Source organism: Schistocerca cancellata, chromosome 2 (assembly GCF_023864275.1).
Source record: "Schistocerca cancellata isolate TAMUIC-IGC-003103 chromosome 2, iqSchCanc2.1, whole genome shotgun sequence".
Lineage (NCBI taxonomy): Eukaryota > Metazoa > Arthropoda > Insecta > Orthoptera > Acrididae > Schistocerca > Schistocerca cancellata.
Window position 1 is genome coordinate 928,356,827 of NC_064627.1, and position 22,157 is coordinate 928,378,983.

General features: G+C 38.6%; 1 protein-coding gene across 1 annotated transcript in view; it reads right to left on the reverse strand.

Moving 5' to 3' along the window:
• The window catches only part of LOC126162880 (serpin B6-like), a 282,449-nt gene that overhangs the window by 44,325 nt on the left and 215,967 nt on the right, over positions 1-22,157 (reverse strand). The window contains exon 7 of the mRNA XM_049919674.1: positions 8,865-9,009. Coding sequence (XP_049775631.1) covers positions 8,865-9,009 — 145 coding nt within the window. The remainder of the gene's footprint in view (positions 1-8,864; positions 9,010-22,157) is intronic.

Consider the following 22,157-nt stretch of genomic DNA (forward strand, 5'->3'; position numbering starts at 1 on the left):
CTCCATTTCAGACAATTTTGAATCTACATTTTCAATTACTTTTTCCAGTTTTTCCTCTACCACTACTGCACACTTGGTTTTTATCTCAGTTTCTGAATCATTTTTAATGTGATCAACTTGGTTCTCAAGTTTAGCTTTGTTTTCAGCACAAAATTTCCTGGAAGCTTTGACTTCATCTTTACACTGTTTTTCAGGAGCCACCACCCTCCTACTATATTAGTGTTCTGCTCTACTTTCTTTATCTTTTCAGGCTATCAATGTCAGTTTTTATACTACTAATATCTACTTTCATACTACTGATGTTATTTTCCATCATACTAATGTCTTCTTTTGTACTCACATTACTCAGACTACTCATAATTTGCCTTAACATTGCTTCCACTTTTCTGTTTGCCATAAACTTTTGCCCTGCTGATTTTCGCTGCTAGATTCCTCCTCCTTAACCTTAATGATCTCACACACTTCAGTACTGTTTTTGTTCCCTTCGCTCACATCACCACACAATGTATATGATGCTTTTATAATTCCATCTACAACAGGACTTTCATTCCCATCATTCGAAGTTACATTCATGTCTGATTTATAACTACTATTGTGTACATAACCAGTCCCACTTAGGTCTTTCTGTTCATTTAACACCTTAACCTCTACAGCTTTGTCCTCATTCACACTGTCTTGTTAGTTACGGATACCCATTATGTATCACTTAATACAAAACAGATTTTGCTATGAGATTATCTTATTCTCATTTACTCTTATTCTGCTGCTGTGGTTATCATCTGAATCATCACCTGTATGGCTGCAGCAAGTTGTAAGTCTCTCAGCGAGGCATCTTGTTTATCTCCGGTCAGCTGTCTCCACCTGCGTGCTGACTGACTGCTCTGTACTCAGTGGCTGCTTCCATAGAACCCATTCACTGATTGGTTGCTGTTATACTGTGGCCATGAAACTCATGCGCTGATTGGCTGTAGCCCCACAGCACTGTAAACCACTATCGAGTTCACTGTTCAAAGTTTGCGAGTTCTAGTTTATTGTGGCTATGTAAAATATTCCTCATCTGGGGCACCACGTGTAGCAGTTCACCTGCTTCATTGTTTCTTTGTTAGTTGTCCTCGGTGTCAACATACTGTCTAAAAAAATAGGGGGTGGATGTGCAGTACTGTCTACTGTAAATGATGCAGCCGACAAATGCACAGTTGTGTTTCACAGTCTTTTACTTTCACTTTTCACAACCCCCCAATAATACACAGCTATATGTGGCCAGTGCACTATTGTTCTAACTTCACATAACCCTCATTAATAGTTAACAAGTGAACATCCACATACTGCTACAATTGTTTGCTATTGAACATCCACAAGCAGTAAAAACCTAAGCACAAAGTTCACAGTTCTTGAAGAATAGAAAGGTACATATGGAGCAGACATAGTCATTGTTTTTACACATGGCCTAATTGCTTAACACTTATTCCACAATTAATTTGAAGTATTGTTGTTGCTATAACCAATACAGGTTTCTTGTCTGAAACTCGACCGTGGACAGACTGTCTCGTGACCAAAAATTGGGCCCTAATATATCATCACAATGATAGGTGCTGAAACTACAAATTGTTCAAAGTTTAATTTACAAAAATTACAATTAAAACTTAACACATTAAATTAACTGAATACATTGAAAAATTGGTCCTTTTTAACAGTTTCATCTACCACAAGAGTTAGGCCGAATTATTCGTTTAAATGATGAAATTAACATACATCATTAGGCAAAAAATACTTTTTACAAAACTGTTAATTACTTTGGAATTAATTAAGGACTGGCTTTGCTAACATGTTTCCGAATAGAGTCAAATAGATCCTTTAGTTATACTATTAGTTGTTCCTCCAAATGTTTATAATTAATACAGAATTTGTTTTTGTTTATACGTCAATAATAGAATTTAAGTTACATAAAAATAACTGATTTCACCCTATAATGAAAGTACTAATGAGGAATAGTCAAAATAAATTAGGAAATTAATTACATACCTAAAACTAAGCACAAAATTAGATCTGGTGTTATATTCTTTAAAACATAGGGCCAACCTTACTCTTTTATGAAAATGCAGGTTTATGTTAATGGTAATTAGTTAAAACTGAAAAAACAAATTTAAGCTCAGTACAGCTGATAGATTCACAAAACAGAATATAAAATTTACATTCCTAGCTTTCGGAACTTTGTTCCATCATCAAGGAGGAGAGAGGGGAAAAAAGGGAAGAAGGGAAAGTGGATTCAGTTACTGACAACCCAGGTTATGAAGCAACAGGGAAAGGTAAACAGGGAGGGTATCAAGGATGGAGGCATGGTTGTCAGAGGGAAGCCAAAGATATTCTACTGTTAAGTACTGTGCCAGCTTCAAACCAAAGAGGATACATACAGAAGTAAAGAGGTGTATAGTATAAAGATAAACACAACTATGTAGGATGAATAGATGCGTGAATGGCTAAAGAGGAGAGGGGAAAAGGAGAAGACTGAAGAGTAAATGGGAGTGAGGTTGGTTAACGTAGGTTCAATCCAGGGGGATGGCGGGATGAAAGGATGTGTTGGAGTGCAAGTTCCCATCTCCACAGTTCCGAGGGACTGGTGTTGGGTGGGAGAAGCCAAGTGGCACATATGTTGTAGCAGGTTCCTAGGTCCCTAGAATTATGCTGGACGGCATGCTCTGCTACTGGGTATTGGACATCTCCTAGGTGGACAGTTCGTCTGTGCCCGTTCATGTGCTCAGCCAGTTTAGTTGTAATCATACCGATGTAAAAGGCTGTGCAGTGCAGGCATGTCAGCTGATAAATGACATGTGTTGTTTCACATGTGGCCCTGCCTTGAATTGTGTATGTTTTACCAGTAGCGGGACTGGAGTAGGTGGTTGTGGGGGGATGCATGGAGCAGGTTTTGCAGCAGGGTCGGTTACAGGTGTAGGAACCGCTAGGTAGAGAAGGTAGTCTTGGAATAGTGTAGCGTTTGACAAGGATGTTACGGAGGTTAGGGGGGTGACGAAAGGCAACTCTGGGTGGTGTGGGGAGAATATTGTCAAGGGATGATCTCATTTCAGGGCTTGACTTGAGAAAGTCATATCCCTGGCGGAGTAATTTGTTGATGTATTCGAGGCCAGGATAATATTGGGTGACAAGGGGGATGTTTCTGTGTGGTCTGGGGGTAGGAACATTGTTGTTGGAAGGGGAGGGATATATTGCTTGGGAGATCTGTTTGTGGATGAGGTCTGCAGGATAGTTGCGGGAGAGGAAAGCACTGGTCAGGTTATTGTTGAAATTGTTGAGGGATTCGTCACAAGCAGATATATTTGCCACGAATACCTAGGCTGTAGGGAAGTGAGCATTTGATGTGGAATGGATGGCAGCTATCAAAGTGAAGGTACTGTTGTTTCTTGTGTGGGTTTGATGTGGACAGAGGTGTGCATGTGAGCTTCAACGAGATGAAGGTCAACATCCAGGTAGGCGGCTTGGGTTTTGGAGAAGGACCAGGTGAAATTCAGATTCGAAAAGAAGTTGAGGTTATGGGGGAAATTAAGGAGTGTTTCTTCACCATGAGTCCAGACCACAAAGATGTCATCTATAAACCTATACCAGGTCAGGGGAAGCAGCTGTTGGGTCTTCAGGAAAGTCTCCTCCATGCGGCCCATGAAGAGGTTGGCATAGGACGGAGCCATCCTGGTTCCCATGGCCGTTCCCCTGATTTGTTTGTAGGTCTGGCCCTCAAAAGTGAAGTAATTATGGGTGAGGATGAAGTTGGTAAGTGTGATAAGGAACGAGGTTTTTGGAAGATCTTCGGGTGGGCGCTGGGAGAGGTAGTGTTCAAGGGCAGAGAGACCATGGGTATGTGGGATGTTTGTGTAAAGGGATGTAGCATCTAAGGTGACAAGAAAGGCTTCAGGTGGGAGGGGAATGGGAATGGATTTGAGGCATTCTAGGAAGTGGTTTGTGTCTTTGATGTAGAATGGGAGTCTGCAGGTGATAGGTTGGAGGTGTTGGTCTACCAGAGCTGAGATACGTTCTGTTGGGGCTTTGAAGCCTGCCACAATTGGATGGCCAGGATGGTTCTCTTTGTGGATTTTGGGTAATAGGTAGAAGGTAGGGGTACATGGCTCAGGTGGAGTGAATAGGTCTATGGAAGCCGTTGTGAGGCCTTGTGAGGGACCTTGGATTTTTAGGATTTTCTGCAGCTCAGTCTGGATGGAGGGAATGGGATCCTGGGTAACAGCTTTGTAGGTTGAGGTGTCGGAGAGTTGACGCTGTCCTTCTGCCACATACAGTCCTTCTGCCACATACTCCACACAGTCAAGTACCACAGTTGTGGAGCCTTTATCTGCTGGGAGGATGACAATAGAGCATTTTGTTTTCAGCTCCTTAATGGTACAGGATTCAGCTGGGGTGATGTTGGGGGTGGTCGGGATGTTCTTCAAGAAGGACTGGGAGGTAACACTGGATGTGAGGAATTCCTGAGATGTCTGCAAGGGATGGTTTTGAGGGAGGGGAGGAGGATCCCTTTGGGAAGGTGGTTGAAACTGTTCTAGACAGGGTTCAACACTGGGTTTAGTATTTGGGGGCTGTGTTTGGGTGGTGAAGTGATATTTCCAGTTGAGGTTCCAGGTGAATGAGAGGAGATCTTTAACCAAAGCAGTGTGGTTGAATTTAGGCGTGGGGCTAAAGCCTAAGCCTTTTGATAGAACAGGTGTCTCTGGAGGAGAGAGGGATCTGGATGAGAGGTTTAGAACTGAATTGGGACTGGTGATATGTGGCATTTGACTGCGGTTATAGTTGAGATTTGATCTGTGTGGGGTATGTGCTGGGATTGGGATATTGAGGAGTGTGGCTAGGCTAGGTTTGTTGGCTATGGGGGGGGGGGGGGTTGTTGAAGGTGCTATTGTGGTTGGTGGTTGTGAGGGATAGGGAGAGGGACCCCACTTCTTAGGTGTTGCACTAGCACTGTGGATAGTTTTTTCAGGTGGTGTGTGGCATGGAACTCAAGTTTACAGCTGGCTTCTAGGATGATGTTCCTGAGTGTGTTCTCCTAGCAGGGGTTTGAGAGGTGGAGGACATTGAAGAGAGATAGGAGCTGTTGGGAGTGGTGGTTACATGAAGTAATGTAGAGATTCAGGACAAGTTGGGTAAGGGCTAAGGATTGAAGGTTATGGAAGTCCAGGAGAGAACGGTGGAAGGAGGGATTGCACCCAGAGATGGGAATTTTTAAGGTAAGTCCTTTAGGGGTAATTCCAAAGGTTAAGCAGGACCAGAGGAAAAGTATGTGGGATTGCAGTTTGGCTAGGGTGAATGCATGTTTCCGGAATGAATGTAAATAATGTGGTATAGGATTAGGGTACATTGTGGGTAATTGGTGGGTGGGGAACTTAAATAACTAAAGTTAAAATAGTAATAATAAGAAGGAATAAAACAAGGAGGGAAGGATGAGAAAGAGAATGAAATCTGTTGGTAATGTTCAATACCAAAGGAATACCACTAAATAAGAAAAGTATGGATAAAGGTTGACCAGACCAAGCAAGTATAAAAAAAAAAAAAAAAATCGCGGGTGGCGCAAAAAAGATCGCGAGTGGCGCAAAAAAGATCGCGTGTGGCGCAAAAAAGATCGCGGGTGGCGCAAAGATCATGGCTGGCGTAAAAATGTCCCAAAAAATTTTCCTATGGCAGAGAAAGATAGCCAATGGCACAAAGTATCGCCAGCAACAAGAAATCGACGAAAATAGATGATACTGGTAGGTGTGGAAAAGATTGTTGGCGGTGATTGTTGGCTGGAAAACAGCGTATAACAAACGTTAAAACTATGAAATGTTAAATAAATAAAGAGAAGTGGACTATAAACAGAAGAAGATAATTGGAGGGAGGGAAATGAAACTAGCACAGTTGGTGACGAAAATATATAACACTGAAGAAGAGAAAGTGTTTAGATGACAGATGTAAGTGATAGCTAACAAAAGGCAGAAAACAATGAGAAATGTGGGCCATATAGGTGATCTAAATGATTAATGGAAGATCTCATATTAAGATGTGAAACAAACACTAACAAAGAGATAGAGGGGCTGGCCAGTACTTACCAGAGCTCAGTACAGCCGATAGATTCACAAAACAGAACATAAAATGTTCATTCCCAGCTTTCGGAAAGATAAACACAACTATGTAGGATGAAAAGATGTGTGAATGGCTAAAAAGGAGAGGGGAAAAGGAGAAGACTGAAGAGTAAATGGGAGTGAGGTTGGTTAACGTAGGTTCAGTCCAGGGGGATGGCAGGATGAAAGGATGTGTTGGAGTGCAAATTCCCATCTCCGCAGTTCTGAGGGACTGGTGTTGGGTGGGAGAAGCCAAATGGCATGTACATTGTAGCAGGTTCCTAGGTCCCTAGAATTATGCTGGACGGCATGCTCTGCTACTGGGTATTGGACATCTCCTAGGCGGACAGTTCGTCTTTGCCTCTTCATGCACTCAGCCAGTTTAGTTGTCGTCATACCGATGTAAAAGGCTGTGCAGTGCAGGCATGTCAGCTGATAAATGACATGTGTTGTTTCAAATGTGACCCTGCCTTGAATTGTGTATGTTTTACCAGTAGCGGGACTGGAGTAGGTGGTTGTGGGGGGATGCATGGGGCAGGTTTTGCAGTGGGGTCGGTTACAGGGGTAGGAACCGCTGGGTAGAGAAGGTGGTCTGGGAATATTGTAGTGTTTAACAAGGATGTTATGAAGGTTAGGAGGGTGATGAAAGGCAACTCTGGGTGACGTGGGGAGAATATTGTCAAGGGATGATCTCATTTCAGGGCTTGACTTGAGAAAGTCATATCCCTGGCAGAGTAATTTGTTGATGTATTCGAGGCCAGGATAATATTGGGTGACAAGGGGGATGCTTCTGTGTGGTCTGGGGATAGGAACATTGTTCTTGGATGGGGAGGAATGTATTGCTCGGGAGATCTGTTGGTGGACAAGGTCTGCAGGATAGTTGCGGGAGAGGAAAGCACTGGTCAGGTTATTGTTGAAATTGTTGAGGGATTCGTCACTGGAGCAAATACGTTTGCCACGAATACCTAGGCTGTAGGGAAGGGAGCGTTTGATGTGGAAGGCTAGTTCTGTAAGGTTCGCAGGAGAACTTCTGCAAAGTTTGGAAGGTAGGAGACGAGGTACTGGCAAAAGTAGAGCTGTGAGGACAGGGCGTGAGTTGTGCTTGGGGAGCTCAGTTGGTAGAGCACTTGCCCGCAAAAGGCAAAGGTCCTGAGTTCGAGTCTCAGTCTGGCACACAGTTTTAATCTGCCAGGAAGTTTCATATCAGTGCACACATGCTGCAGAGTGAAAACCTCATTCTGCAGTATCCATTGTTTGACAACATCTTTATACCGCATGCTGTCACTGACCCTCCTCAACCGAATGGTCACAACACACAAAAGCACACTACTGGCCATTAAAATTGCTACACCAAGAAGAAATACAGATGATAAACAGGTATTCATTGGACAAATATGTTACACTAGAACTGACATGTGATTACATTTTCACGCATTTTGGGTGCATAGATCCTGAGAAATCAGTACCCAGAACAACGACCTCTGGCCGTAATAACAGCCTTGATATGCCTAGGCATTGAGTCAAACACAGCTTGGATGGCGTGTACAGGTACTGCTGCCCATGCATCTTCAACACAATACCACAGTTCATCAAGAGTAGTGACTGGCGTATTGTGATGAGCGAGTTGCTCGGCCACAATTGACCAAACATTTTCAATTGGTGAGAGATCTGGAGAATGTTCTGGCCAGGGCAGCAGTCAAACATTTTCTGTATCCAGAAAGGCCCATACAGCACCTGCAACATGTGGTCGTCCATTATCCTGCTGAAATGTAGGGTTTCGCAGTGATCAAATGAAGGGTAGAGCCACGGGTCATAACACATCTGAAATGTAATGTCCACTGTTCAAAGTGCCGTCAATGTGAACAAGAGGTGACCGAGACGTGTAACCAATGGCACCCCATACCATCACGCTGGGTGATACGCCAGTATGGCGATGATGAATACATGCTTCCAATGTGCGTTCACCGCGATGTCACCAAACATGGATACGACCATCATGATGCTGTAGACAGAGCCTCGATTCAATCGAAAAAATGATGTATTGCCATTTGTGCATCCAGGTTTGTCATTGAGTAAACCATAGCAGGCGCTCCTGTCTGTGATGAGCATCAAGGGTAACTGCAGCCACAGTCTCCAAGCCGATAGTCCATGCTGCTGCAAACATCAACAAACTGTTCATGCAGATTGTTTGGAAGGATTGCAAACGTCCCCATCTGTTGACTCAGGGATTGAGACATGGCTGCACTATCCGTTACAGCCATGCGGATAAGATGGCTGTCATCTCAACTGCTAGCGATACGGTGCCATTGGGATCCAGCATGGCGTTCCATGTTACCCTCCTGAACCCACCTATTCCATATTCTGCCAACAGTCACTGGATCTCAACCAACATGAGCAGCAATTTCACGATACGATAAACCGCAATCACTATAGGCTACAATCCAAACTTTATCAAAGTCAGAAACGTGATGGTAAGCATTTCTCCTCCTTACATGAGGCATCACAACAATGTTTCACCAGGCAGTGCTGGTCAATTTCTGTTTGTGTATAAGAAATAGGGTTGGAAACTTTCCTCATGTCAGCACGTTGTAGGTGTTGCCACCTGCGACAACCTTTTGTAAATGCTCTGAAAAGCTAATCATTTACATACCACAGCATCTTCTTTCTGTTGGTTAAATTTTGTGTCTGTAGCACATAATCTTCATGGTGTAGCAAATTAAATGGCCAGTAGTGTATATGTAGAGATCTACATACCAGTTGCTGCTGCAGCTTCAGTGCCTTCCTCATTTACTTCTATGAAAGCTTTGTGCAAGATGCGGCTAACAACAAGGCCGGGTTGTGAGTCACTTATACCTGTGAGATCTGCTTTACATGGATCAAACATAGTCTTCATACCAAGCTGTAAGTTCAGAGCAAGAGCAACATTGTTAAAGCTAGAAAGGTCTAGATATCTATAACATTTCTAAAAAAACAGAAAAAAAGAAAATGATGGGCGCAGAAACTAAATCAGTATTACTGTACTAGAATGACTGACATCCTTCATTAGAATTTATTTCATATTATGAACTAATTAATTAGTTAATAAACTTAACAAAAAGTTTGGGTAACATGGTGTGAAAGAACATATTCTCATTGTAGTAATGATTACTGGAACTTAATTGATTAATTGACTAATTTTTATTTGATCCTAATTGATTAAATGTACAGAGTGTGCAATTATAACATAGGACAAGCCAATTTAATCTAATATTCTAAAATACCCTACATATTTTAGTTTAAAACATGGAACTGGTAATAATGATAGTAATGGTGCATACATTTTTCCCTCCATTAATATTTAAGTTTTCAATTTGTTTATACACTCTTTCACTATGGAATACACATACTGATGATACATACAATATATTCAAGTTATTGCCTTACATAAATGCATGTAATAATGACATTCCTTATTCTTTACATAAATACTCCTCTACATTATAAAATTCTTTTTCCCATTTAATAATCCTTTAGCAGTTAACTCATACTGTCCTTTAGACCTGTAGGAAGATGCTTTAGCAGTTGTACACTTGACTATTGAGGACCTTTCCCAGCAGCTCTCGGTCTGTGTGGTATACTTCTCAGCTGGCCTTGATTTCTCATGTTATATGAATTTATATAGTGCCGCAGAGTTATGAAATATTATTCAGTATTTGTAAAAAGATGGAAATGTCAATACTTTTAGATTATGAAAGACAGTTCTGATGTTCAGTTTGTTTTTTATTCTAGATGGTCCCAAGGGACTTTTTCAGCAATTAGCCTATAACAATTATTTTTTAATGTTGCTGCTGGAGTTTCTCCAAACATTAATTCAGTACTGTAAGTATGGGTCTAAAAGACCATGGATACTGTAGATAGAAGTTATTTGTTAGCATAATATGCAAGGTCCTTGATAATAAATATAATAGTGCTTAATTTACAGCAGACATTGTCTATAATTTGCCTCCACTGGAGATTATCATCAAATGTAATTCCAAAAAAATTTATAGAACTTACCTCTTCCCATCTTGTTTCATCTATGAATATATCTATGTAATTTGCTCTGTTTGTGAACACCACAAACATAATTGTTTTAGACAGATAATTACATCTTTCTATATGAGCCACTGTGCTGTATCATATGTCAACATAAATGTGCTTATTTTGGCCTTTAAATTACTTGTTTGACAGTCTTTTTGTTGTGCCTATCTGTGACTGAGCATCTCTGCTATATGGTGAGTAGCAATGTATTCTTTTGTAGTATTTCCATCAACTATAAGATATTTTGTTAGGCTTAAGATAGTGGGTTTGGTAGATTTACTTTTTTGGAACCATGATGTGCCTTTTATGTGTTTGGCAATGGCTATTAGACAAAAGGAAACAATATGTAAATAGCAATCACATAACGAAAGAGTTCATGGGTGAACAGCCAGGTTAGAGTCCAAAATCAAGTTTACCATGGAACATGAACATTAGAGGTTGGTTTTCTAGAAAAACAGCTACACAAGGAAGTAAATCCAGAGTGCTCTGCATCCCACACTGACTGTACAACTGGAGGAAACAGAACAGAAAACCCAGCACGATGGGGATATAGCATTTATTCCATTCTGTGGCACTTTATCTGGTAAGATAAGTTGAATTCTTCTAAAACATCAAGCGAAGACTGTCTTCTGCTCACCAATTAAGACACAGGCACTGCTTGGTAATGTCAAGAATGATCCCAGACTATGGAAATTCAGAGTCTACCAGATCCCCTGCAAATTTGGCTTGACTTAAATAGGTCAAACCGTGCTTACTATTGATGATCATTGCCAACAACATCAATGGCACACCAGACTCCAGCAGCCTAACAAGTTGGCAGTTGCTGCACATTGAATCTCATAATTATACAGAATGAACTATAACCAGATGAAGGTTCTGACACAGATGTCCAAATACTAGGACTGTGTCATTAAAGAATCTATCAAGATTCGAGTATGGGAACCACTGATCAATTGAGATATTGGTTACATCCTTAGTAATGGCTGGGAACTCACTTTGAATCTGATTAAAAGGAGAAAGAAGACATACCACCACAAACTGGCTTCGAGAACAGGCAGAGATACTATGAAGACAGTGCCGGAACATGCCCCTGGGTGCAAACCATGAATGGAATGGATGCTGTATTGGAGGGGGAGGGTGGGGGGTTGCCACAGCCGGCACCTCGGCGGTCAGTTCGTCAGCACACCTGATGATGGCAACGTGGTCGCTTGCCAAAATATTGTGCCCATTGGACACTAACACCCAGATATTTACCCGTGAATTCTTTCATCATGAAGTATGCTGGGAAAAATTGAATAATCACAGAAAACACCTAAATTACAGGAGATATTGGCATAATTGCTAACATGAGCTTGTTGGGAAGGATTTAGTAGTTCTTTCAAAATACTGAATTTAAGAATAAACACATTGCCAGTATTCAAATACAGTTTATTGTGTGAAGTATTGTATTGTATTGTATTGTATTGGGATACATTGTTGCTAGAGGCCACTATTTTTGAGTTATTCAAGAAAAACATACAAAAGTGACCTTCAAACACACCGGGGACTTCCACACTCAGCCCCCACCAGTCGGGATTCTTGGTATGCTGTTCATGGCACAAATATACAAAAATTTCCAACTGCATGAATTATTTTCTGAATTCAACCTTTCTTGGTCTTAATTGTCTGGTTGTATTACACCAAGGGTGTAGTCAGCAACCTACCAATTTTAAAACAGACATTTGTGTAAATTTTACCATACAAGTTTGCGAATTTTAACAACAAATATAAAAAAAAATATGTTGTTGTATTTGTCAGGCCTTCTGGTTCCAAAGTACTGTGTTGTAACGATTAAGTTTGGATCGAACTGTCAACATAATTAGCTTTAGCAAAAGGTTTACAAAAGTCGGTATTCTTCCATTATCCTCACGGTCACGCTAAATTAATACTACTAATGAAACAATCAACTATGCTTGTAGCATAATGGCTAAATCAATTGAGACCAAAAATTGCTGAATATTAGCCAAATCCATAGAGACGAAAAATTGTCAGATATTAGAAATAGTTCATGCACTCGGAAATTTTTGAACAGTGGTAGGTGAGAGTGCCACAAACAATGTAATAGAAATCCTGACTCGTGAGGGATGAGTGTGGTGATGGAGGTGTGTTTGAAGATCACATTAGTATTTTTTTTTTAATAACTCAAAAATTTTGGTCTCCAGGGTCTCCAGTGAGAACGTTCAACTCATTTTTTATGTATGACTAATAGTTTTCACAGAGCAAGGGAGAGAACATGAAAATCTTGTGCATGATGTCTGAAGGACAGATGTAACATTAGGGCTGTGTAAGATGACACTACTAGGAGCAGCTCAGTCATCCTGTATAAAAGTGATTGAAAGCAAAATATAAAACAAATATTTTTATTTATAATGCTTATCCCAGATATAATTAATTTACCAATCTGCACCTCTACATGCCAAACATAAGCTTTGAGAATGTGCACAGACAGTGCTCCACATGAGAATAAGGGAACAATGGGTTCTTCTATACACATTCTGGAAAATCTGCTTCAGTCAAGAAAGTTATGTCAGAGAATTTGAAAACAGAATTTAGGGGGATACTCATAAGATTTTAATTGGCACTTAGAAATGAAAGTCACATAATTAATTTTTTTTTAGTATGCATATACATGTTTGCAGTCCTGGTGCAAACTGAATCTGCAACAAGCCATTAGAGAAACCAAAACAAAACAAAAAATTAAAAAAAAATTGATGCAGTCCATTGATAAAGTGGAGTGTCATCTGATAATTTGTTTTCTGCATTTGAAGGGGAATTCTGCAAAAATCCATGCAGAATTGTTGGAAATCTAAGGCAAAAGTGCATCATGTCAAACAAATTAGAATGGCTACGAACCAAGTGGTAGAACATCTCTTTGTGAAAACCACAAACTGCAAGAGAATTAGAGGCCCTGGTGCTCAAGAACAGCATGTCACAATCAAGGTGACAGTGAAAAAAATGAAAATGTCTTTGATCTATTTTCAACATCTTACACAATATTTTGAACATTACAAAGCTTGCTGTCCACCAGGTTTCACAACTGTTGACACCTGTTCAGAGAGCCTGCTGGGCTGAGGAAGCAGTTGAAATATTGCATCTGTTTTAAGCCAATACAGCTATCTTTAGCTGACTAATCACCGTAGACAAATGCTGTGTGCATCACTATGACCCTGGAACAAAGGAGCATAGCAACCAGTGGAAACATGTGGATTAACCTCCACCAAATAAGGTGAGGACTCAACTGTCATTGGACAAGGAGCTTCCATGGTGTTGTGCTAACAGAATATGCTCACAAGAGACAAACTATCAAAGGAGCATGCAAATCTCCTGACAAGTTGAAGGGAGGATGTCAAGATGAACCATTGCTGGGAACTGTCCAAGGTGGTGTTTTTGCTCCACAACATCAGCCTAGGTCAGCCTAGGTCATTCTGCACAGTGCACAGGTACACATGCTGCTTCTTTAAGCTATCAAATCTTGGTTCATCTCTCATATTCACCTGATAAGGCACCAAGTCACTTTGCCTTTACCACTGAATAGCAAACATTTCCTGAATGACAGTGAGGTGATTTTTGAGGTGGAATTTTTAGGCTACTGAATACCCAAAATACAAACATTAACAATCAAGGATCCCCCAGTCATCCAGGATTGGGAAAAAATGTGTTACAGTTAAGGGTGAATATTTATTTATTTATTTATTTTATCCATCTTTCAGCATTAACATGCAATCGATGTCGTCAGAAGAGTTACAGCTATTTGTACATTATGTTTTACATACCAAAATATTACATGGTAAAAATATAGCAATGTTGTAAACTATTAGCTTACAACAGCCTCTACACCTAGATCCACACATAACAGTAAGCCATAATTTATCAGCATTAACATGCAATCAATGTTGTCAGAAGTATTATAGCTATTTGTACATTATGTTTCATATAACAAAAATATTACATGGAAAAAAAAGACAGTGTTGTACCTTATTAGCTTATAGCTAGCTGCCTCTACATCCATAATTATACATAACAGTAAGCCTTAGTTTATCAATAAATTAGATCATCTTTACAACTATTCTGAAATTCTTCTACACTGTAGAAAGTATTTTTCTTCATCCACACTTTGGTTTTAGTTTTGAAAATATCCATTGAAACCAATTGAGCCTGTACGGGTAAAGTGTTGAATAATTTTATGCCTATGTATTCATAGCTAGATTGGGTTTTCTTAAGCCTGGTTGTGGGTATATCAATCATATTTGTTTGTCGAGTATTGTGTTGATGAACTGATTTCCTTATAGTGTAGTGGTTTAAGTTTTCTTTTATGTTTAATAGGCAACAATATATGTAAAGAGATGGGACTGTGAGAATTTTTAAGTCTCTAAAATAAGGTCTACATGAGGTCTTGTTGTCAGTGATTCCGTAAAAACGTCTAATTCCTTTCTTCTGCCAAGTGAAAATTTTTTTGGCTCCTGGAGAGTTACCCCATAAAAGAATGCCATATTGTAGATGGCAATGAAAGAAGGCATAGTATGACTGAAGCAATAAATCTAGGGTAACATATGTGTGTAGTTTGGCTAGTAGGTAGATAACTCGTGATAGCTTTTGACATACATAATCTGTATGTGTGTCCCAAGTTAATTTTGAGTCAATGTGTATTCCTAGTAGTTAAACAGATGATAACTCCATGTTACTGTTTGATAAACTGAAGATTATCTTGAAAGTCTTTTCATGGTTCATAGATAAGTCATTAGCTTTAAACCAGATATTAGATATTTTGAGACGCTGTTCACTTTCCTCCTTCAATATGTTTATATCCTTTCCAGAATTAGCTAATGTTGTGTCATCAACATAGAGGATAGATTTACATGGTAAGTTGTTTGGAAAGTCATTTACAAACAATATAAATAGTAGAGGGCCAAGCACTGAGCCCTGAGGAACACCTCGTTTTATACTTAAAGTCTGTGACTGTTGGTCATTATGCTTTACTATTTGTTTTCTATTGCTGAGGTATGATTCAATTAGTGAGAGTTCCAAGTGTTTGATTCCATAGCAACACAGTTTATCTAATAATAATTTGTGGTTAACTGAGTCGAAAGCCTTGCTCAAGTCAATTAGAATGGCTTCAGCAGATAGTTCTGACTCAAATGCGCTTAGTACAAAAGAGATAAGGTTTTCAACTGCTTTGACTGTTGATAAGTTTGACCTGAATCCATAATGAGAATCATTTAATATATTATTGTCTGATAGGTGTATGCATAATTGCTGCAGTATGCAATGTTCTATTATTTTTGAGAGAATAGGCACAAGTGAAATTGGTCTATAATTATTGATACAGGACTAGTCACCCTTTTTGTATAATGGTATGACAACTGTTTTTTTGAGACAGTCTGGAAAGTGTCCACTCGAGTGCATCCAGTTTATCAGTATGCAAAGAGGATATGTTATGAGATCTACAACTTTTTTAATTACATAGTTTGTCAGGCCATACACATCTTCAGATCTAGAGTATCCTAATTTAGATGTTGCTTTAATTATATCAGTTACTTGTACTTCTCTCCATTTACAAGCTGACACTATGTTTGTAATGTTTTGTTGAAAATTTCTGCCAGATATGGGGTGAGAAATAGGTGTATGTGTTGAATTGGAATTCTGGTTGCTGTGGGTTGGAAGGCTAAGATTGGCAGAGTTGACAAAAAAGTGATTGAAATCATCAGCAGTGACGTTAGCAGCATTTGTGTTGTCTTTGTAGTTTATATCCATACCTAGCTCTGCTTTTATTACTTTCTATGCATCCTTACATTTTTTGTGGGATTTTTTAATGAAATCACCATTTGCCTTACACTTGGCTATTTTAATTTCAGATCTATATCTTCTTTTCAGGTTTTTGTAAGTTTCTTTATCTACTGCTCCCTTTTTGACCTTATCGTGACAAGTAATTACCAATAGTCTCAGTTTTTGTAATTGGGGTGAAAACCACTTCTGTAAAGTTGAGTGGCTAGGTTTCCTAACTTTTTTGTTTTTTAACCAGTGGACAGCATGTGTGGAAGATTTCAGAAATGATTTTGAGGAATGTGCTGAAGGCTTCATCAACATTTCTGGAGGAATGTATAACAGTATTCCAATCTATAGACTTAAGTTCTTCTCTATACTTGCTAATATTTGTGTCTGTAGATAGTCTGACACACTGAGTTTGTTCCTCGTCTTCTTTTGGTTTTTTAGTAATTAGTTTCACCCATATACCTCTATGGTCTGACAGGCAATCAACATTAAATAAGCCTAGCTCAAAATCACATTTGTATACATTTGTTATTAGATTGTCAAGACAGGAGGAGTGCCTTGTAGGACTTTCATTAGCACAATAGAGATTATAGGATCTTAACATGTTTACTAAATTAACATTTCTGGCTGTCATTTTCCTAATGTCTATGTTTAGATCCCCAAAGATTAAAATTTTGTATTTAGTATATTTTTGTATACTGATCACAAGTTTTTCTAAACATTCTATAAATTGTTCTACATTACTTTCAGGAGTGTGATATAAAGACACAGTTATGAGCTGTATACTAGGTATAATAAAAGCAGCTGCTTTAAAAACACCTTTAATGCATAGGTCACTAACTTCAAGAACAGAAAACTTTAAGTCTAGATCATTGCTAATATATATGGATGAACCCCCATATGCAGAGAAGGATAGCATATTGATTTTTCTGAAGGGATAATCAAAACTTTATGACCACTCCTTGTATGTATGCCATCCTAGTCAGCTTTGGTTCCATGCTAAGTCTAAGAATATTGGTAACAAAGCACGAATCATTTGGAAAAGTCACTGAGGAAGTGGTTTCTGTTGCCTTCCTCTGACCTGGTATGAAGTAATAAGTGCATGCAAGTAATACCTAGATGATTGTAATCACTGCTTGTGGAGTTTAGTGTTGTGTTTGCATTGCTATGAAAAAATAACAGTGTCAGCATCTATAGTATGGTCCAGTATGGGCCATATAATTAAACATATAAGCTGATTTTAGCATTATGTTAGATTAAGTCCTTGCAAAAGATGAAAAAGTTTTTGTCTTTAGCTTAATTGATTGTCGGTGACATTCTGGTTTATGAAGAGTTCATTTTCTAGTAATCCAAGTTGTGTAAATAATATTACAGCATAAAGTACACTGTCAGTTTAATGAGAGACAAGAAAATTCCTGGATTTTCGCTCAAATAAATCTGATATAGTGCAATAAATCTTGATGTAGTATACACTGTCTAGTTTAAATTCAGGTGAAGATAAAGTTTAGCTGGCCAAGCTTGTTAGTAATGGTAACTATTACTTCCTTGACTGCATGATTTTAAATGCATTATTGTCTCATGTCAATGTCATCATCACAGACTATGGTTTCTATTTATCTGGACATAATCATAAGTATGTGAAACTGTGTTGCTGTGGACTAAGAGCAACATTAAGTATCTGTGTTGCTGCTGCTGTGGTCTGCAGTCCAAACACTGATTTGATGCAGCTCTCCATGCTACTGTATCCTGTGTGAGCCTCTTCATCTCCAAATAACTAATGCAAACTACATCCTTCTGAGCCTGCATACTGTATTCATCTCTTGGTCTCCTTCTATGATTTTTGCCCCCCCCCCCCCCCCCACAGTTCCTTCCAAAACTAAATTGGTGATCCCTTGATGTCTCAGAATGTGTCCTACCAACTGATCCATTCTTTTGATCAAGCTGTGCCCTAAATTTCTTGTCTGCTGAATTCTATTCAGTGCCTCTTCATTAGTTACATGTTCAACCCATTTAATCTCCAGGATTCTTCTGTAGCACCACATTTTGAAAGCTTCAATTCTCTTTTTGTCTAAACTGTATACTGTATATGTTTCAATTCCATACATGGCAACACTCCATACAAATACCTTCAGAAAAGACTTCTTAACATTTAAATCTATATTCAATGTTAACAAATTGTTCTTTTTCAGGAATGGTTTTCTTGCCATTGCGAGTCTACATTTTAGATCCTCTCTACCTCTGCCAACATCAGTTATTTTGCTGACCAAACAGCAAAATTTATCTACTACTTTAAGTGTCTCATTTCCTAATCTCATAGCATCCCCTCATTTAATTCAACTACATTAGATAATACTGGCTCTGCTTTTGTTAACGTTCATCTTATATTTTCCTTTCAAGACCAGTCCATTTTGCTGAACTGCCCTGCCATGTTCTTTGCTGTCTCTGACAGAATTACTATGTCATCGGAAAACCTTAAAGTTTTAATTTCTTCTCCCTGAATTTTAATAACTACCCTAAATTTTTCTTTTGTTTCCTTTACTGCTTCTTCAGTGTACAGATTGAACAACATCAGAGATAGACTACAGTACTCTCTCTCTCCCTTCTCAACCACAGCTTCCTTTCCATACCACTCAACACTTATAACTACAATTTGGTTTCTGTATAAGTGGTAAATAACCTTTTACTCCCTCTGTTATGCACCTGTTACCTTCAGAATTTTAGAGAGAGTATTCCAGTCCACATTGTCAAAAATGCTCTCAAAGCCTACCAATGCTAAAAACATAGATTTGTCTTGCCTTAACCTATCTTCTAACATAGGTTGCAGGGTCAGTATTGTCTTGCATGTTTCTATACATTTCTGGATTCCAAACTGATCTTCCCCGAGGATGGCATACATAAGTTTTTCCATACTTCTGTAAAGAGTTCATGTTAGTATTTTGCAAATGATGACTTATTAAGCTGACAACTCAATAATTTTCACACCTTTCGGCAACTGCTTTCTTTGAAATTGGAATTACTATATTCTTCTTGAAATATGAGGGTATTTCACCTGTCTCATTCATCTTGCACACCAGATGGAAGAGTTTTGTCATAGCTGGATCTCCCAAAGCTGTCAGTAGTTCTGATGGAATATCGTCTACCCTTGTGCCTTGTTTTGACTTAGATATTTCAGAACTCTGTCAAATTCTTCTCACAGTATCATATCTCCCATCTCATTTCATCTATGTTCACGTCCCTTTCTATAATATTGCCTTCAAGTTCATCTCCCTTGTATAAATCCTCTATATACTCCTTCCACTTTTGAGCTTTTCCTTCATTGTTTAGGACTGGTTTACCATCTAAGTTCTTGATATTCATGCAGCTGCTTCTCTTTTCCCCAAAGGCCCCTTTAATTTTCCTGTAGGTGGTCTCTATCTTCCCCCTAGTGATATGTGCCTCTAAAACCATACAGTTTTCATCTAGCCATTCCTGCTTAGCCATTTTGTACTTCCTATTAATCTCATTTTTTTTAAATATTTGTATTCTCTTTCACCTACTTCATTTGCTGCATTTTTAAATTTTCTCCTCTCATAAATTAAATTCAATATGTCTTGTGTTATCCTAGAAGTTCTACTAGGCCTTGTCTTTTTAGCTATTTGATACTCTGCTGCCTTCACTATTTCATCTTGTAAAGCTACCCATTCATCTTCTATTATGTTCCTTTTCCCTGTTCTAATCAGTTGTTGTCTAATGCTCATTCTGAAACTCTCAACAACCTCTGCTTCTTTCAGATTATCCAGGTCTCATCTCCTTAATTTTCTACCTTCATCTAATTTTTTTCAGTTTTATTTCACAGTTCATAACCAATAAATTGTGGTCAAAGTATAAATATTGCCCTGGAAATGTCTTACAATTTAAAATCTGGTTCCCAAATTTCTGTCTAACCATTATATAATGAATCTGAAAACTTCCAGTGCCTCCAGGTCTCTTCCATGTACACAATCTTCTTTTATGGTTAAACCAAGGGTTAGCAATGTTTAAATTATGCTCTGTGCGAAATTCTACCAGGTGGCTTCCTCTTTCAGTCCTTTCCCCCAGTCCATGTTCACCTACTATTTTTCCATCTCTTCCTTCTACTACTATAAAATTCCAGTCCCCATCACAATTAAATGTTCATCTCCTTTAACTATCTGAATAATTTCTTTTATCTTATCATACATTTGAAGTCTCTTCATCATCTGTGGAGCTGATTGGCATATAAATGTGCACTACTGTGGTAGGCATGGACTTCATGTCTATCTCGGCTGCAATGATGCATTCCCTATGCTGTTCACCTTAGCTTACCCACATTCCAATTTTCTTACTCATTATTAAACCCACTCTTGCATTACTCCTGTCTGACCTTGTGTTTATAATCCTGTATTCACTTGACCAGATGTCGTGTTTCTCCTGCTGCCAAACTTCGCCATTTCCCATTATATCTAAGTTCAACATAAAAATTTCTCACCTACCTGCCAGTTAAGGGATCTAACATTCCATGCTCCAATCCACATAATGCCAGTTTTGTTTCTCCTGATGATGACATTCTCCTGAGTAGTCCCCAATCAGAGATCCAAATGGGGGGCTGTTTTACCTCTGGAATATTTTACCTAAGAGGACACCAGCATCATTTAACCATACAGTAGAGCTGGATGCCCTCAGGGAAAATTATGGCTGTATTTTACCCTGCTTTCGGCCATTCACACTACCAGCACAGCAAGGACATTTGGTTAATGTTACAAGGCCAGATCGGTCAATCGCCCAGACTGTTGCCCCTGCAAGGTCATGGATTCATGGAGGCTGTAAAGGGACATCCTCCTCTAGTATCACTTTTCTTCAACAGAAGTCATCAATACTAAAAATAAGTACACCTTTTAAACAGGTTAATACTATCTCAGCAGTTTTTTTAAAAGCATTTCATATGATTTTGTACAACATGTATTATATTTCAGGCTAAAATGTATAAAAAGAACTTACTTTATTTTTGTCATTACAATTGACATGTACTAACTCTGAATGTACAGTTAAAATTACTCTTCTTTTAGAAACATTTAAAATTTCGAAATATCTGGACACCTAAAGTTCCTATTATTAATTACACAGTCTGAAGCTAATTATTAAATTTGTTTATGGATTCATTTATAAAATAATAATAGAAATTAATAGACAGTCATTTGTAAAGAAAGTTTTTAAACTCGTTGGGATATTGTTAGTACCACAGAATGACTTTGTAGTGGGCAAGCCTCTGATGTGATTGGTCGTGTTTTTAATTCTGGCAATAACAATGTAGTTTTCAGTTTTGAGGTGGAAATTGTAAAGACAGTCTGATATAGAAAAATGTGGCAAAATAAAAATCAAGATAAAGACACACAATTCTTCAGTAGTTATTACGCCAATTAGAACCATGATAGTAATATAAAAAATTTCAGCTTCAAGAATCAAACGCTAGATGTGAAGAACTGGAGCCAACTATGAGAAAAGAAGATAAGTAAAAAGTTTATTCAAGTCTTACTCCTCTTGAAGCTTATTAAAAGAGTTAATTTTGAAGTGAGTGACAATCAACAAATGATGTGAGGGAGGGGTAAGATTACAAGTGTGGGCGTCATCCAGGATCAGTTGCCTGATAATGAAGTTTTGTCTGTTGCAGAAGAAGGGAAAGTGATTTATGCCATTTGCAGTTGATATATAAATGAATTTACACTCACACAAAGAAAGAAGACCATGGACTGCCCAACAAAATCATATCAACAATGATGTAGTATCAGCAACAATGACGGTCCGGATCAATTGAAAGAGGACTTTACATCTACAACAAGAGACTTCAAAAAGGAAAGATAAGTACAAACTATATGTGAAATTAATTTGTTTGTGGACTCATGTGATTATTAACAAAATGAATAGAGACGAGGGTAGTAGTGATGTAGAAGTGAAAGCTGTAGGACCCAGCCAGGACATGTTTGAACCGAGTAAAATTGTAGTCAGCAAAGAAACTGTAAAAACTGATGTTTTGCAGTTGATTTTGGCAAAACTAGAGGAAATGAAGACAGATAACAATAGAAAATTTAGTGCATTTAATGATAATAATGGGTTGTCAGAGGGATAAAAATATGTGAATGAAACTGATGACTTAGAAAATAAATTTATTGCTTTGGAAAATGAGAT